Source organism: Cuculus canorus, chromosome 5 (genome assembly GCF_017976375.1).
Source record: "Cuculus canorus isolate bCucCan1 chromosome 5, bCucCan1.pri, whole genome shotgun sequence".
Classification (NCBI taxonomy): domain Eukaryota; kingdom Metazoa; phylum Chordata; class Aves; order Cuculiformes; family Cuculidae; genus Cuculus; species Cuculus canorus.
In genome coordinates, this window is record NC_071405.1 from 50,645,293 (window position 1) to 50,663,579 (window position 18,287).

The 18,287-nt window shown below is 39.4% G+C and overlaps 1 protein-coding gene and 1 long non-coding RNA gene across 3 annotated transcripts in view; one reads left to right on the forward strand and one right to left on the reverse strand.

The window, feature by feature from the left end:
* The window catches only part of LOC128852357 (uncharacterized), a 30,445-nt gene that overhangs the window by 2,289 nt on the left and 9,869 nt on the right, over window positions 1–18,287 (forward strand). Inside the window, exons 3-4 of the long non-coding RNA XR_008450156.1 lie at window positions 11,349–11,435; window positions 13,881–14,235. This is a non-coding gene — a long non-coding RNA (uncharacterized LOC128852357). The remainder of the gene's footprint in view (window positions 1–11,348; window positions 11,436–13,880; window positions 14,236–18,287) is intronic.
* Window positions 1,330–16,299, reverse strand: LOC104067342 (astacin-like metalloendopeptidase). Of its 2 annotated transcripts, none has more exons than XM_054068635.1 (11): window positions 16,155–16,299; window positions 15,966–15,990; window positions 14,918–15,055; window positions 13,390–13,504; window positions 12,733–12,911; window positions 8,977–9,058; window positions 7,942–8,069; window positions 5,197–5,312; window positions 4,535–4,760; window positions 3,194–3,312; window positions 1,330–2,642 (listed from the first exon to the last, which is right to left on the reverse strand). In XM_054068635.1, the coding sequence occupies exons 1-11, from the start codon at window positions 16,221–16,223 to the stop codon at window positions 2,349–2,351; spliced, it is 1,491 nt and encodes a 496-aa protein (XP_053924610.1). In that variant the 5' UTR covers window positions 16,224–16,299; the 3' UTR covers window positions 1,330–2,348. The 2 variants fall into 2 exon arrangements, with proteins under 2 accessions (XP_053924610.1, XP_009568369.2); XM_009570074.2 differs by having other exon boundaries at window positions 13,390–13,507; window positions 16,155–16,297.

Below are 18,287 nucleotides of genomic sequence, written 5' to 3' on the forward strand. Positions count from 1 at the left end.
CTTATAAATAATTTTTATATATATAGGCAATGCATGTTGTCAGAGGATTATTGTCTGTTAGATGCAAGTCCGCTTACACTCTGCAGCTGGGGACATCTAAGCTCTTAGCAGGTTTCTGAATTCTACAGCTTCTCCCTTTTAAGATTCACACGCAATTAACTGTGGGTGAAAGTGAGCAGCAATCATTATAAGATGGATGCCATCCATTAGGATGTTTTGTATCTTGCATTTTCCTGTTTGGTGGGTGACAGATTTATGGATGAGTAATGTATAACTCACATGGAGACTGCTGGCAGGAAACCAGAGATTTTAGCAATAATAGAGAAAAACTGAAGGTTTTGATATCTGTGGAGGGTCAGGAAGTGGTCTGGAGCATGTGTGGAAGCTCCAGGTAATGTGCATATCCCTGAAGGAAAGTGGTTAACTAGGACCCCTAACAGAACTCTTGAAAAGCGAAGCCTTTAAATCCCAGACTGAAACACCTTTCCTATGAAAGAGACAACTTATTAATCACATTATATTTCAGCCTGTTGGTGCATTCAGGAATGCATTCCTACATCATTATGGTTTAATTAATGTTTTCAAAACAAAAGAGATTGGAGTCTTTAGCCAGGCTGTGTGCCCTTAGGGCTTACAACTTGCCTGCGGGAAGGGCTTGCTTACAAATAAAACACCCAGATTAAGTCACATTGCCACATCTCAGACTCCTACTTAAGACCATATTTCTAGGGTTAACTTGCAATTCTAACATTCCTATACATGGTACATCGCTGTTTCAATATGTTCATGCTCCTTTACCATATATGAATGAAGATGTAAAACGTTGGACCTATGCAGAACCCCACATCAGGCCATGGGAAGGGAATCTAAAGTAGTACTAAGTTACAAAGCTGTTCAGCATTTGATATTTGAAATAGGGACTCATTTGCATACACTAACAATTATCATGGGGTTATTACTTTTGCACGTCTGTGAAAGTCCTCAGACTCAGGGAGGAGAATTAGCTTTTGGTTAAAAATAGAAATAGAGTTTAATTTTCTCTCATGCTGCTGAAATTGCTACATCCTCCCAAAATGTGCCAATCTAAATAGTGAGCCAAATTAAATGAAGGAATATTTTTTATAGACAGAACACGGGAGCTTGTAAGAACTACAAATATTTCTTGCCTGCTGCACATGGACTTTCCTAGCATGAAAGCAAGCTCTAGACCCTGATGTCCACAACTTATCAATTATCATTCTTCTGAGGGTGAAAAATAACCAGCGCTTAAAAAGGAAAATATTACAGATTCTTAAAAATTAAAAACAAACCCAAAACTCACATAAATCAAAATTTTATTGTCTGCCTTTCTAGCATCAGCAAAGCAAACTGGCATTTTCTATAAGCCCTTCTTCATAAAGGCATAACTGGGCCAAGAACTTTATTTATTACGTTTTGGCATCTTCCAGTTTGGTACTGGCATTTAGTTCTAAATACATCAGGTCAAAGCGAACTGTGAGCTGTCTAGAGTGGTCATTGCTTTCTCCTCTTCAGAGGTCAGAGGTGGAAGATTTCTCTCTGCAGACAAGGTACTTCACACTTAGCACATTCTCCAAAGTTACTGGCTCCACTCACATTCAGTGGACTTTACATTAGGTTTTCAGTCCTTGTTGTTAAAATATATTTTGGTAACATCTCGTGGACAATGTCAATACCTGACGCAGGCCACAGCAAAATGGCAATAAGAGATGCTTCACTCTGTTCCTTCTCCCTCACTGCTTGTTCCTGTCACTCTTAGTCATTAATTAAATCTGTTCCTTGACGTGGCTCATCTCACAGAGGAGTAGTGCAGTTCTTTGAGCTGAGGTGCTATAAAAACATCCTGGTTTGCACCTTCGCTGTGAAGTGGTGATTTCCAGGCTAAGCTAAGGTGCCTATATGAACTGTGTTAGTGAGGTTGGCTTCAAAGTACAAATAAACATGTATCTGAAGGTTTTTGTGTATGCATACTGGAATGCACATTAAGGTTGGGTAATAACAGTTATCAGGATACAGGTTAAAGTCACTACATAGCCATATACAGAAATTTATACGGGCACAGTTTCAAATACTATTAGTTCTTGAAAATCTGCTTACATAGTTTCAGTTCTGCTATTGTATTTCACCATGCAACACCAGCAATGGGAATACTATAACAAAAAGCTTACAGTCTCAGACAGAAGCATTCCATAGGCAAGAACATTTTTGTCCATAATTCACCATGCAAATTAGATTACTTTAAATGTAAGACTAAGAGACCAAGCTTCAAGCTTTTTTTTTAAAGGCGCTGAGGAATATATTTTTTGCCAAAATTGAGTGCATCTTAACTTTTACCTGTGGCTAGGTGGTCTCTTACTTACATTCTGTGTTTTCCAACTCCCATCTGTATAGTAGTACCTACCAAACGTGTAACTCATCACAAATCCAGGCAATTCCCAAACTATATCACTGTGAAATTCAACCAGCACAAAGTTCCCAGTGGAAGTAAAGTCTCCAACCTTCTCTGTCCCACAATAAGGGCCAACTGCAGGTGATGTAGTTTGGCTTCCATCATGAATGAGCAAGTGGTCATAGATGCATCTGTCACTATCTTCCAGCTCAAAGGATAACATTTTGAGAGATATCTGGAGGAAATACAACCAAAGCACTTTGCTGCCAGGTTGTATCCTTTTTTCTTATGCTTGTGTGTAGCAACTACAAATTGTTTAAATTCCTTACATGCAGGCACCGTTTTTCATTTTGTGTTTGCACCACATCCTGAGCCTATATTGTAATGCAGATTAGCAGCAAATTATTTGCTTAGCTCATTGGCATTTGGAATGGAAGGAGAGGCAAGGGACAAGATTGATCTTGTACACTTTAAAGTCTTTTCTCTAGAGAAATATAAAAACAGCACCTGTTCACTGTTTCAGTTTTCTAGAGGGAACTCTTACCTAGGGATTATTCTGAAGAAAGCCTACCATTACAAGCTAAATTTGTAAGTTCCCACACACATGTAAATGTTTTCCCTTAGGTACCAAGATCCAGCACAAGATCTTAACTTGATTTTTGTGTTCAGCTTTTTACTTTCAGAATGCCAACTCAAAAAGTGACATTACAGCTGTTATTCTCCAAGGCAAAAATTATTCCATTAGAGTACACATGAAACTCACAAATTAATTAATCTGTGTCTTACCCTGTATCCTACTGGAGAACTGATGACCCAAAAGCATGCTTGGTTTTTTGGGTATTTATTGGGGTAGTTTGGAGAGGTGATGACTCCATTTGAGTCTGTGAAAGTATTTCCACAATTCACTGAGGAGTAAAGGAGAAAAACAGAGAAATTTGATATTTTTGTCCCTGTGACAGTTTTGAAACTAGACTTAGAGTATATTATTTCCTGGATCCAGATCCAAACTGTTATTCTACATACAGAATACATAAACATGAATCAGAATGGGTGTATTTAAAACAAGGCTGTTTTGCCAGTAGACATGAACTTGCATATTGTATTCTTTCTTCAAGAAAATATGCACTAGCATGAAAACCTACTGCTGAAATATTTTATTTCTTTGCTTAGTACTTTGTATCAGCAGCTGTATTGAAGGAACTAAAAAATGGCTGCTAAATAACCCTTGGAGGTCAGGAAACAGCTGCATCTGAATCTATATCTGTCTTTACAATTGAGTGTTACCACATCAGCATCGCATTGTAATTGTATGAACTTCCTGCACTTTCAGAAAAGAATTAGCTCAAGTATTCAAGATTGCATTATCAAGCTACTTGTAACACTAACTAGAAATGACTCCATCAAGATGAATGCAAAAAGAGTGAAAGTGACACATTTCTAAGACTTCTTCAATTTATGCTTTAAAAGTTTGGCTTTTGAGTTGAAATAAGGTAATAAGAAGTTACTTGGGCTACTGCCTTCTAAATGAAAGCTGTCGCAGCACAACAGAATTTTATCCAGTAGTCCATAATGCATTAGTATGTTCATAAAACAGACACTCCTCAAGTGACTACAGTAATCACTATGTTTCATGTAACATAACAAAAGCTTTTAATTCAGAAATCATAAGTAAACCAAGGTTATTACCTCTCCTGTTGCATAAAATGCCACAAAACTTTGAACAATATATTACTCTGATACTGGCTTTATATCTCATTAGTTGAGATTTCTTGCTGAGTTCTGCAGTCTGTGCTCTTTGGCTGTGCTGCTCCTATTAGTTACAGTTGTTGCATTGTTTTTATTTAAAGAAATTGGTTCTAAAGATGTGAAGGAGCCTAGTGGAGGCTCTCAGAAGAATGTGAGTGGGTTCTCGGGATTACTAACGTGAGACCCATGCAATGCCCCATTTCTGTTTCCTGCTAACCTTGAGCCCCATCATTACCTAGCCTTCTGCATTAGCAATTGCTGTGCAAGTGTAAAGAACAACACAGAGAAAACCCACTCTGGAGTACATGTTCAAAATTCTCAGTTCTTCCATACAAATACTATTAATGCTGTTCTCCAAGCTCTGTAAAGGAGTGTTCGTACCCCTGTTGTAGGAGGCTCTGAATCCCGTGGCTGTAATGCTCTCATCACTCGCAAACTCCACCAGCATTGTTGATCCAGACGCCACTAGGGAGGGCGGTGGCCCCTTCCCACAGTATTTGTCCAGCAAAACAGGGGAATTCTTGCTGTTTCCATTGTAAATTTTTATATAGTCAGAAGAACAGTCTGAGGAGGGTTGGAGATCAAAAGCCTCAAACTGCAGGAAAATCTTCAGAAACAAGAAAACAGATGTTGGGTTAATGCTATACACAGGGAAAGATTCAAACCACCTAACTATTATGAAGTGAACTAGGACTTCATATTCATTTTATTATCCATGTATCACTGAAATTTTACTTTCTGTGTAAGAAGAGCATAGAATTTCACATAGATAACCTGTTACTAAGCCCAGTGATTGATATTTGACTATTGCTTGTCTTTGGAAAGCCATCCAATCTTAAATGGATGAAAATCAAGTTAAATAATGCATCTGATAGGCCTAATAAGTCATATGAAAATTGTTGAGACTGTCTTTTTATTCACTGCATAGCAAAATAAATGTCTTGGTCCATGAAAATTACTTGCAGAGGGCAGCCATAATAATGAAGTAATACTGTGTAACCTTGACATTGTGGTTCAAACCTCTTTTTCGTAATAAAAATTACCTTACTTCGACGGATGCGGATCAACCACAGGCAGTTGCTGTTGTCTGGGTACGGGGATGGGTAATTAACAGAGGAGAACAAGCCTTTGGATTTAGGCAACACAGTGCTACAGCAATCTGAAGGGAAGAACCAAACAGTGTTGAAAACACTGAAAAGTGCACAAAACTATTCCAGAAATGCCTGACAAGTCTCTCCAACAATTTGAACCAGTCAAGCTCATAAAAGAGAAATTAATTATAATGCTTACAACTGTGTTGATGTTCCTAGTGTAAAAATTATCCAAAACCTGAAGCTAATTAAGATACTTACCTGCTTCAGCTACTAATGTTTTTTTTAAAGACATAGGACTTCACTCACAGATTTTAGTTTACAAAAAAAGACCTGCATCTTTCATGAGCTTCCTTAACCTCAATCACAGGAGTAGTTTCAACGACATCAGTACATCAAATCCCATTAGCAAATATGTGTATATTCATAAGTGTACGCAAAAATCAAGCTTGAGATCTAGATTCTGTCAAAGCAAAAGGTAGTCTCTGGGGAAAAAAATAACAGAGAGTACTGAAGTCAAGTTAAAGATGTAGTGACTGATATACAAAGTCACTTTGATCTCACCCATTTCATCTTTCCACATGTAGTCTTCAACTACTACAGTATGTCTAACACCCCAAATTTCAAAATATGAACAGATGACATCTGAACATATGAATTTTTGACATTTTTCTCTTGCTGCCTACTTCCCCTGAGACAAACAGACCTTTTGTCCTTGCATTTTTCTTCCATTTTTTTTTAAATTTAGCCCTTTTTTTCCAAAGTATGCAGATCTAATTATGAAGTAGTATAATAATGGTATTGAAGTGTGATTCATTCCCAGCGATCAAGAATACATGTAAATAAATAGTTGTTACCTCTATCTTTGAGACCATGACAGACACTTACATTGTAAACTTGTCTTATCTGAAGTTAAAAATTTGGGAGGAAACACTCTCAGCAATGATTTCTGTACCTAAGTATCCAACTGAAGGAATGCTGATGCCAGTAATTGCTGATGTTTAAGTTCTAACACAATTCGGAACAGAATTTGGTGCACTAATACTTAGGTCACTTTAATGTTTGTTGCTATTTTGGTGGAAACTTATCAAGCAACATCTCAAAAGAGACAAATGCCATGTAAATCAGCCTTTGTACTGGGAGTCAAGGCAAAGAAAAGGTGCATTGCAGGAGTGCGTCTAGTGTTTTTACTGTGTTTTATGTAAGTTAGCTGAAGAGTGCCTGATACAGAAAATGTTAGGTATTTCTAAACCTTAGGATACCACAGAAATGAGTTAAGAAATGGATGAAGAAAGGAAACAGATCATAGAATCCTGGAATGGTTTGGGTTGGAAGGGCCTTAATGATCATCTAATTTCAACCCCCCTGTTATGGGCAGGGACACTTCCCACTAGATCAGGGTGCCCAAGGCCCCATCCAACCTGGCCTTGGGCAGCCTCCAGAGATCGGGCATCCACAACTTCCCTGGGCAATCTGTGCCAATGCCTCACTACTCTCATCATGAAGAAATTCCTCCTTATGTCTAATCTAAGTCTGCCCCTTTCCGGTTTATACCCATAGCCCCTAGTCCTATCATTATAAGCCTTTGTAAAAAGTCCCTCCCCAGCTTTCCTGTAGGCCCCCTTCAGATACTGCAAAGTCTCTTCAGAGCCTTTTCTTCTACAAGGTGAACAAGCTCAGCTCTCTCAGCCTGTCCTTGTATCGGTGGTGCTCCAGCCCTCTGATCATCCCTGTAGCCCTCCTCTGGACCTATTCCAACAGTTCCATATCTTTCTCATGTTGAGGATTCCAGAACTGGACACAATACTCCAGATGAGGTCTCACAAGAGAGGTATGGAGGGGCAGAATCACTTCCTTCAACCTGCTGGCCACACTTCTTTTGATGCAGCCCAGGAGATGGTTGGCCTTTTGGGCTGCGAGCACTCACTGCTGGCTCATGTCGAGCTTCTCATCAATCAGCACCCTCAAGTCCTTCTCTGCAGGGCTGCTCTCAATCACATCATCCCCCATCCTGTATTGACATTGTGGATTGCCCTGACCCAGGTGTGGGGCTTTGCGCTTGGCCTTGTTGAACCTCATGAGGTTCTCACAGACCCACTTCTCCAGCTTGTCCAGGTCCCTCTGGATGACATCCTGTCCTTCTGGTGTGCCAACTGCACCACTCAGCTTGGTGTCATCTGCAAACTGGCTGAGATTGTGTGCATTGTCAATAACTATAAAAAAGGCTTAGGGAATTCCCCTCAAAGAGATGTACTGATTAGCCTAAATGGCACCCATACTTACAGCCCTGCAATCATTTTCTGTTTGAAAGAAATCACAAACCTTCTGGCACTACTGATGCACAGGACTCTAATCTATAATTGTGGCTGAGGATAGCTTGCATGCTTCAGAGCTTTCCTGAAATGAGAAGTTGACAGATGTAGCAACCATGATTTATCTTATGGGTTTTGCTTATGTTAAAGAGCAGGGACCAGGTAAGGATAACTCAGAATGACAGCAAATTATTGAAAGTAAATTGTCCTTTCTAAGAAGGCAGCAGCTTGGCACAGGTACAAGTCTGTTTCCACACGCACCAGCCTTCTTGTGGGGCAAAGGAGAGACGTGTTGAAAGGACTGTGGACTGGGTTCCTTTGGGGGATGTCTGTCAGTGCCTACAAACATCAGCTGTGTAAGGACTCACATGCCTACAGTACTTACCGCACTTGTAGAGCTTGTTGATTTTAGCTACATCCAAGTTACTCAGCCCTTCTCTCTGCCCAATGGGTATAGAGGCATCAGGAACTGGTACAATAGTTGGTTTCCCTGGAGTGCTGGAGAAATCATACCTATAGAAATACAGAAATCATATATCTAGATCACTTCTCTAACAGAACAAAGTTCTCTAACTGTATAAGCATATTCATGTACCCCATGCACAGAATTTCAATGGAAAAGGGCAAGAAACTTTTCAGAGATCAGTTAGTCTTCCCTGAAGAGGACCAGCACGGCAGCCACTTTCTGTGCATCAGCTGAAAGCAAGAAACAAGAAAAAATTGCACTGTCCTGAGTGAGAAGAGCTTTTGCCAATGTCTTGGCAAAATTAACTGAATTCCACCTTCATGGTTCCAGAGGCAGAGGAGCAGGAGTAGTTCTGTCTCAGTTACTAACTGTTTATTTGCTAGCTGCAATTTCCTGCCTCCTGATAGACAAATTTTATTTCATGGTTTTGTTCTGAAGCTGTTACTTGCTAGTGGAAATAAAGGAGAAGGTATGTCATACAAGTTTATACATTATCAACTAAAATGCAACCTTAGACAGTGTTCTCAGATGAATATGAGGCAGCACAGAACATCTTAATGATATTAAAAAAAATTCATCTTCCTTCTATCTGTACCTAAATATTGTTGTCTATGATCAGCTGTTACTATGTTAATGAAATAATTTAGACTTCAGAACCGCTTTAGATCAGTGACTCGGTAGAGTTAGACTTTGGGCCATAGCCATGTCAAAGGCCTTTAGCAAGAAACAGGAGTATACTGAAAGAAAATATTGTTCTCATTTTTTTTCAACTTTGGTTTTCAGGATTCCTGCTGACAAAGACAGTATGCTCGCCCTTAATTAAGTCCATTCACTCAATTTTAAGTGAACAGCAAAAACAATTTCCTGCACAGACCAATTGTTTTTTCCTAGGTCTGAGCAGAAGATCTAAAAGCTCCTTGCTCCTTTGAAAAGAAATCTCAGAAAACAACTTACGCGCCATAGTGCATCACTGAAGAGTAGTCATAGGGAAGGTCCAGATTTTTGGAATTCACTTTTCCAAAGTTCCCTTGTTCCCCTGTAAGGGGGGGAAGCAACATTTCAGTCAGAACAGTTATTGCTGCTCTAATAGTAAACTTCCTGCTGTCACAATCCTAAAAATAACTTAGCATACAAATACTTGTTCTCATGAGATCTTGCGTCTATCAAAACCACCAGAGCCTATTGAAGCCCATGGGAACACATTTTCACTGAGTCTAGTAGGTTTCTGAATATAAACCAAATCAAATAAGTCAAAGATTTTATATAATCAATGAATCCATTCCACCCTGCAAGTAAAGGTATTAATCTATCCATCTTCACTAGGGCGTCTCCAAATATGTTTCAGTGCATTGTCTTGAACATTATAAGCATCCAACCTATGTTCCCAAAACTACATCTGTACCTTGAGAGGGAAATCTGGCTGACCACCTAAATAAAAAATTCAAAGGTATGTGTGGATGACCACCAACCTGCCTTGCCGAGTCCTTCCACAGAAGGGTTATAACACCACAAAAGAAAGGGATAAGGTTTGCCTGTTACTTACACCAAAGGTCATGTTATCAGCAATGTTTCTGGCTTTGTCTCTGGTCAAACCCATCAGCAATGACTACAGTGAAGTGACATGACTCATATGAAGCAAAGACACTCAGTAAGATCAGCTAGAAACATTCTGTCTGAATATAGCTGCTGATGTAGCCCCTCTCATCATAGTTGCTGAGCATCTCACCACTTTTCATCTGTTTAGCCTTAAAAAGCCCATATGAGGTAAGAAAGTTAAACACTGATCCAGGACTGGGACTGAGAGACATGGACTAGAATTCAGGTCACCTAGTTTTATTTCTCTAAGTCAGGCACTGTACCTATTCATCAGGACTCCCAGAATAGTCAGAGGAGAGGGAGAGAGACACACACAGTTGGAGGGAGTTTTATGTAAAGGCCTTTATTTCTCTCCATTGACTGGAGAGCATGAATACAAATTGCACTCTGCGTCTCTTGTCCATGGTGAGACAGGCGAGCAAACGACATCAGAGCAGGGAGCTGAAAGCAGTCAGCCTGGCCTTGAGGCTAGTGCCCTAACCGCTGGACAATCTTTTCCAGTTCAACATCTGTACCTTCGTTATTGTAACTAGTGGCTTGTAAACCACACACCATCTGGACAAGAGTTCAGCATTGGATGCTTGTCAGAAAAATCTCTGGAGTCTGCAGAACTTGGCTAGCAGGCTTGCAACCAGAGCCAGTGTTTTCCAGCAAAGTTCTTCAGTGCTGATCCCAAAGAGGGCTAGGAAATGCAAAGAGAAGCTTCAACATCCTGAATTATAGAAAGCTTGGGGATAAACATGACTTTGGAGCTTTTCATAGCTCAAAAGCTCAAACTGGTTCTCAAGAGCAGTGGCCAGTTTTATCTTGATTCATTTTATCTGCTATACAGACTTCAGAAAGACTTATCAGCAAGTGCACGGCTTCTTTTAGGTGACGAATAGAGAACACAGTTCAAATGCAGTGAAACACTTAAGCATATGGCTACTGTTTGGCACAGAAGAGCTTTGCTCAATTGGTTTGCTAAAAATGAAAAGTAATAGGAGCGTGGCTGGACACAGGCACTGCCAGCAAACTGGTGTGTGCCTCATCACATGCCAGAGAGATTTGGCTGCCTAGATGTGCACACATTAACCTATCTTTTCCACTTTAAAAAAAAAAAAAAAAAAAAATCTATCTCTGCCAGAAGCTAAATGTAATGACTCAGAAGAGCTGAAAAGGAAGCTTTGGCTGAAGGCTTTGAATAGTTTTTTTTCCCAAAAAAGTTTGGGAAAAACAAGCTGAGTTTCGAGTAGCTAAGAGGACAGCAACCAACCAGGCTACATTTTGTCAAAGCAAAGAAGTAGGATGGATTCCAAGTGGAATTGCTGGGTAAAAACAAAATCCAGCAAACATCCACAGTACTGCAGTCCTGGCAAGAGAAGAACAGCTTGTGTGGGAGAGCTGGAAAGCTGCAAAAGGTCTTGAGGTCTAGGTCTGCACCGCTGAGGTCAGGGGGAGCTCTGCCATCAGCACTGTTAAGAGCAGCATGTTTTTACAGGAGACGTACACTAATAGTCATCATGAACATAGCTGTCTTTCTTTGTTTCCTTTTCCCTGTGTACCTATCTTTGTACTTTTACCCTACTGTGCTTGTGCCACACACACACTGCATTCTGACTCCCTTGTTACACCAGTCTTGTCAGCCTCCACTCCACATGAATGCTGTTAAAACACTGAAGATATATACCCCATCTTCTTTTGTATAGTCTTGTCATGTTCACCTCTTCCCCTTCTTTTAACCTTTCAAGGTCCTGTGCCTGAGTCAGAGTGTGGTTACCCCTGTATCCTTTAGGAATGATGACATCTGAACCTGTGGACTTCCCTGCAAAATTAATGTAAGATTTTATGTGTGTCTGGTATCTTTGGTATAACTTCATGATTCCAGATCCTCTTCCCCAGCACATCCTTTGCTAGCATTTCAAACATGGTCTGCCCTTGTTGTGCAATAGCAAACAATTCATAGTAAAATTACACCTTAACACTAGAGCTGAAACCTCGATATAAAACAGCACACATGGAATTTACTTAGGATATCATGGGAATAGCTGACGAAGTTTGGAGAACAGTGGGTTAGGAATTCATAATATAAACAATCAAGTTCCATCTGGAGAAAAAGATATATTTTCAGCTGTGCATGACATTGAAGAGTTTAATATCTTATTTGTGGAAGAGACTTATTAGACTTTGGTATTCAGTTGCCTATCTTCATTTACTATTATTTTCTGTAATGAACAAAGTACATTATTATCTTTTTATAATTTTTGTGAGTTGTCCAGCTCTCTCATAGTTATCAGATAAGTGATTCCTTCCATCCTTTCTTCCCCTACTTTCTTTTTATGTACCATTTTCTTGCTTTCCCAGGGACCTCCTACAATTCTTTGTACCCTCCCCTCCCCAGAGCATGGAGCTCTGTATATGCTCCCATGTTCCCAGCACAGAGATCAAGACCACATGCTCAAATTATTCATCCTGCATTCGTTTCCCTAAATAACATTCACTTGTTTTTCCCCTACAAATTCACCTTTCCCAATTGCTCCCAATTGCTCCTTCTTTTCACGGCAGTGTCTATTATTTTCTCCTTGAGAAAATATTTGCAGTCCTTCCTCTCACATGATGCCAGGCCCCAGAGTTTTATTCGTGCTAATGGTTATTCATCTACATTTTAGGCTATGCACACTTCGTCCACTGCCAGTGCCAAGGTGCTCACCTGCTGCCTTCCCCATTTCCACTGCTTTGTCTGAGATAGAATTGCTGTATGACCCCTATCACAATCTCTGACTATCTTGTTTCACACCACATCAGCTACAAGTCCCATAGTTTTGCGCACAACATTTTGCATTCCTGATGATCTTGGTATTTTGGATATAAAGTGAGTCTGGGCTCAAGACAGCAATCAAAATAAGAATGTAGAACTACTTTTAGGTTGCATCTGCCTTGAAGGGCCATGCTAACGTAGGCAGAAATTTCCCTAGTACAAACATTGAACGAGAAATTCCACTATACTGAATGTGCTGCTGCTGCAATTCAGCCAGCATTAACCATGATTCATATTTGCATTGCTGTTCCTAAAAGAAACAAGCATTCTCCTTTATCTGAATGTGTCTGTTTTCTCTTAAGATTTAGTGAACATACCTGCTACAATGTGTTCCCACATAATCTTGACAAACTTGTCTCGATCACTGCGTGCCTGTTCATGGATGAAACCTAGGGCGTGGTTCATTTCATGCTGAATTGCTCCTTTATCCATGCAACCATTTTTCACCAGGCCTATTGCTTGACGTCCTCCAATTTTTCCAAAGTAAGACCAGCAGCTAAGAATAAGCAATTAACAACTGAAATGGTCACATTCAGCAAATACAAAGAAATAGATGTACTGAGTATACCACCAAGGGCGTCCATACATGCAGCCACAGAAGTGGACATGCAAATAGTCACTGGAATGAGATGTCAAGGCTTCTGAAAGCTGCCAAACTACATGGGGGGAGGAGAGAGAAATAAAGTAAATGGCTATATCAAACTAAGATGAAGCAGTTTAAATAATTAAGCAAAGAACCTGAAACTATTATATTTCTTTAAAGTTCTACAACAATTAAGGACAATAGTTCATTTTGAATTATACCCCATTATCTTTAACTACCAGTATATCTAAAGAAAAATGAAAACTTGTACCTGCTGCCTGAATCGTCACTCCTAGGATAAAAAAGGGCAATTACTTAAATCCAAATCAAATCAGAAAAGAAGCTGAAAGACCTTTTGAATGCTTCTACTCCCAGGAGAAAGGGAGCTTACCTCTGCCCACGTTCAACATACACATAGTCTGTTTCTGTAGTGCGGTTTACAAACTGCACACAGGTCAGTGTGGAAATCTCTTGCAGAGCATCAGCAATCCAGGACCTCTCTGTCACTGCTAGAAAGAGAAAGGGGCCAAAAGCAATCGCCCTTGATTAATCAAAACTAATGTGTGTTGATGGGGTTCTTTTCTTTAAAACTTCACTGCACTCATTAGCTTTTTCTCATACAAGTATAATAAAAAAAAGGGCATAAAGCCTTCAGAGATCTTCAAGTTGATTTGACTTCTAAAGGGGGAGGTAAGAATTATAGCTGGCCCTAATGCATATTCTTTAGGAGACAGCTGATGGAGACCAAACGACTGGCATTGTTTGTTCCATTAGACAGAATGGAAAAAATGAAACAGTTTCAGATACAAATAATTGGATTAAAGATTCCCAAATGAGCCATCTGACTGTAGCTAAGCACCAAAACCCTATTTTGTTTTTCAGAGATAACAAATGTTTGCTATACACTCCTTGGAATCGCTTGAGACAGCCCATGTTCAGAGCTTCTGAAAATCACAGTGTTTCTATTCAGGTACCAGAAAAAGATCGGAGTGTTTATCTACTTTTGAATATTTTAGCCTAGTTTGGCTTCCTCTGTTATGAATCATCTACAAGTTATTTGTATCTTAGTTTTCTCATCTTAAAGTCTGGGGAGAGGGATGTAGATGGAATAACCCTCACCTAACCACAAGAGGATATGCTGCAGTTCTGGAGGTTCATGGGCAGAGGAGCAGCCCAGACTGGACTTTCCTCAGCTGAAATGATGAGGCATTTCATTTGCATGCCATTTTCTCTTAAGGTAAGATCTTTTCAGAAGGGTTTGTATGGAAGCCTCAGACCAGGGAAACCTCAGGAGGGGAGAGATGGAAGACCTGCACAACCCATATGAAGTCTTTCGGAACACAATTTTCTAGACTAAGGCACTGGTCCTGCAGCCTCTTGCATGGGACGGAGCTATTGACGGACTAGAGGGAAACAATAAGGGAGAAAATAAATCCAAGTATTTTTCCTCCATTTTTGCTTTACAGAACTTCTTGTGTGGGAATGTTTCTATGAGAGATTTGAGAGAAAATTATGGTGTTTGAAAAAGTGCTCCAAATGGTAATTTTGACAAAAACATATTCATAATGTGAACAAATCATATTTCTTCTTCCGTACTTGCTAAATACCAAAGTGCACTGTAGCTAGCAGGAATGAGCTAATAAAATTTACATTTTAACTTTGAATTGTAATTAAAATTCTTTACCTGGTACTTACATAACAACTACTGCCCAAGTAACCACATATTTTAAATGTCTTTAACTGAAATGTTTGGACTCTTAGCCAAACTACCATAGGGCTAACTGATTAGCAAAAGGGACATGTCAATAAATTCTCTTTTGGACAAAGATTGCTTTTGGCACATGCCACAGAAACATAAATAGAGTATAAGGACCAGAAGATCAATGCTAACTTTACAGCTTCCATTTTCATACACTCACAGAAATCAGAAGAGATGTTAATTGGAACCTTGACAAGTCCATCTTGTGACTTGGGCCATAAACAACTCTCACAGTTAATTGCACTGCGTCGTCCTCTTTTCAAGAGGATATCTCCTTCATACACAGCTATTTCACTACCTGGCAGATGAAGAAAATAAAGGACATACAAAGAACTGAGAAGACAAATAGGTGTGCTAAAGAGAGATGAGAGGTATAAACTAACCCAGCTTTCGTATCTTTGCAAATTTATTTCACTGAAGTTCATTTCCCAACAATGTGAAAAAGGATTAATAAATTAAGACTGAGTGAATCTAGCATTCACAATATGCTAAGTCTTGTTAGGTCTGCCTTGCTTCCTATATAGAAACTTCATATTAATGTAGATGTTACAGTGCAGCTGTAATCAAAGTTGTGACTAAATATATTTTAGCTTAAGACTCCTTGGGAGCCTTCAGAGTGGAAGGCTAAGTATCATAAGTCATTGTTCTCTTCATTAGAGCTTGCGGAATTAAGTAAAAATGGTAACTGACCTCTGTAAAAATGTGATGAATCATACTAAAGAAATTACTATTTTTATCATGCATATTGAATGCATGGACCTATTAATTTCCAGGTTAACTGTTAATTTGAAATAAGACATTGTGACATGCCTCTCAATTCTGGCTCCAAAATACTTGGAATACATTTCTCACAGACAAGAACTATTGGTTATTATTATTATTGTTGCAAAAATGTGCAACAGTCTTAGGTACAGAAGACAGGGTATGCCTTATATAACATAGAAAAGTTAAAAGCATATCACATCAAGGTTGAAATTATTCTGATTTGCTGAGGCTACATATGGAAAAGAACATTCCTTGTAGCAATTGCTCAATAAATCTTAATTTCTTCCTCACAACAGTATATATAATTACACTGAATGTGACTTCTAAATGCATATTTTCAAAGAGAAAAACATAAAAAATGCTGAGAAAATAAGATAAAAAATAACGAGAATGATATATACAGAATCTACATTTATTTGTATAATAATTACAATCAAACTCACCTAAGTAATTGTTTCTTGTAGCTATCTGTGGAAAAAAAAAAAGCATATCTTTTAATACATGCTTATTTCCATAGCAGAAAACTTCTGCTATGTAATCACAGCAGTAAAAGTTTCTGACCGATTTTAATATAGCCAGAGCAACTCCGCAACAGCAATGTACATTCTAAACATCTGAGAGCAGGGACACACCTGGACAGGTTTACTTAGTGCAAAGCTACAAAGAAATGCTAAATGAGTTGGTAGAAGAAAGTACTTCATCTTCAAGTTTCTGAGATGATCTACTCTGCTCTGCAGCTCAGTTCTCAAAGCTGTGGTTAGTTTACTTGGGGCAAGTTTTATGGGAAAGCTGCTGCTGTTGTTAACAAGTGTAACAAAATTAGATAACAAGAAGTATTTTCACAAAACAAACAAGCTGCAGGACCTCTCGAGAATTTCCAAGCTCTCATTTCTTATTTATCTTCAGAAAACAGAGGAAGTGGAGCAATAGGAAAGAAAATCCAGCAACCTTAAAGTGACTCATCTTTAATTCTCAGAAGTACCCATGAGCTGCTGCAGGTCCCTTCATTGCTAACCAAGGGACAGGATGTCTGGTAGCAATCTGTTTACAGCAAAACTCAATGTCAAGGAACGCTTTGATCCATGCATGCTGACTACCCTGTACTAGAAACTCCTAACCTTGCTGCCAGGAGCCACTCTGCCGAGCCCATCTGTCAGCCTTCCACCTCCATGCACAACTCTCAGCCAGGCGTTGCCGGCCAGGAGCACTGGAAGTCTCTTGGAGACAGAGATGAATTTGGTTGTTTGTTGAAATCGTTTTTCCAAAACCATATCTTGCAGTATCATCATCACAAGCAGTGATTGCATATCCTCATGCAATCTACAAATAAATAAAATCACCAGCTCCCAGATTTTTCTCTTCCCACCTCCTGGGAAGCCCTCCTTCCTTTGATGTCCATAAATAGAAACAATCCTAGAAAGGCAGACTGAATCCTTGAAAAATCACACTGTGAAACTAAGCCACACAATTGGAATATTCCTGTTGAAGCCACATGAACACCACCATAGGCAGGCAGATGTTGCTTTGTCCTCCCAGCTTCAGCCCCTGCTCAAATACCTAGGTGCTATAGAAAATCGTAAGGATTTGCTGCATCTTAAGAAATAAGCAAGAAAACCTTTGGAATTGCCTGGAAAGGCAAAATTCAGAGGAATCTAATGTGGTTCACAGCAGATCGAGAAGGCAGAGCGTGCCTCTCCAGACAGATATATGGGCTGGTCCTTTTTTTTAAGAAGTAAAGCTGGGAAAATCTTAGCTGGTATTATGTCAAGCTTTGCTAGTAATATTTTCATTTTACTCTAATAATAACTTCTTCCTAAACTTTCTAAAATATCCCACATTTCTGTGACTTGGATGGTTCATCTACAGTTATAATTTCCATGTAGATTTTACTGCAGTAACGAGGTGCAGATATAAAGTATCCCTTTTGCTTTGGCTGGTAAGAGGATGAAGTTCAAAAGCTCTCATTAATTTGTTACAGGGGAACCGGACTCCCTTACAGTTCTGAGCAACCTCCGTATCTACTCAAGATCAGGTTCAAAAGAGAGAGAGAGAGAGAGGGAGTCACAGGAACATGTTTGTGCTGCTACACGTCACAAAATGACAGGGGAGAGAACAGAAGTTATTTAGACAATAAAAGCAAGAGAACAAGCCCAGATGACCATACAGACCCTGGAGCTGAGTCACTCCTAGTGTACAGCAAGGAGGGCCAGAAGCTCCCTTTGAAGTTCTACCATGCAGATTTGCACACCTGTTCTGTGGAAGGCTGTAATACCTTACTTGAGTCAGGAGATTTATCCCATGGTTTAATTAATTTTCCTAACTGCCAGAAAGAACTGGGCATTTCTCAAGGCTAATTAATAGACCAAAGACCTGTAGCACCTGATAACACATAATCAGAAGTTGTCTTGTACATGCAAATTTCCTTTTTGATGCTGCTTGTCTACACCATCTGCTTTGATACTCTAGCAGAATAATTCTCAAGTCTTGGTCTCATTATCTATCCAATTAATTTGATTTCACAGCTGTAACTTGCATTGTTTCTCCTGTACACCTTTTCTTATACTCTTTTGATGTTTCTCATTCTTAGCTGCACTGCCCTTGATCTGCTAGATATTTTATCACTACTGTTTGGTGGTAATTTTGATATAGTGTTTATCACATTCTTAGTGATGCTTACTTAGTTTCACGTTCACTCCACAGCAGAGAATGAACATTTCTTTCACTGTGTAATCTTGTCCCTCTTGGCATAATATTAAATAAGAAAG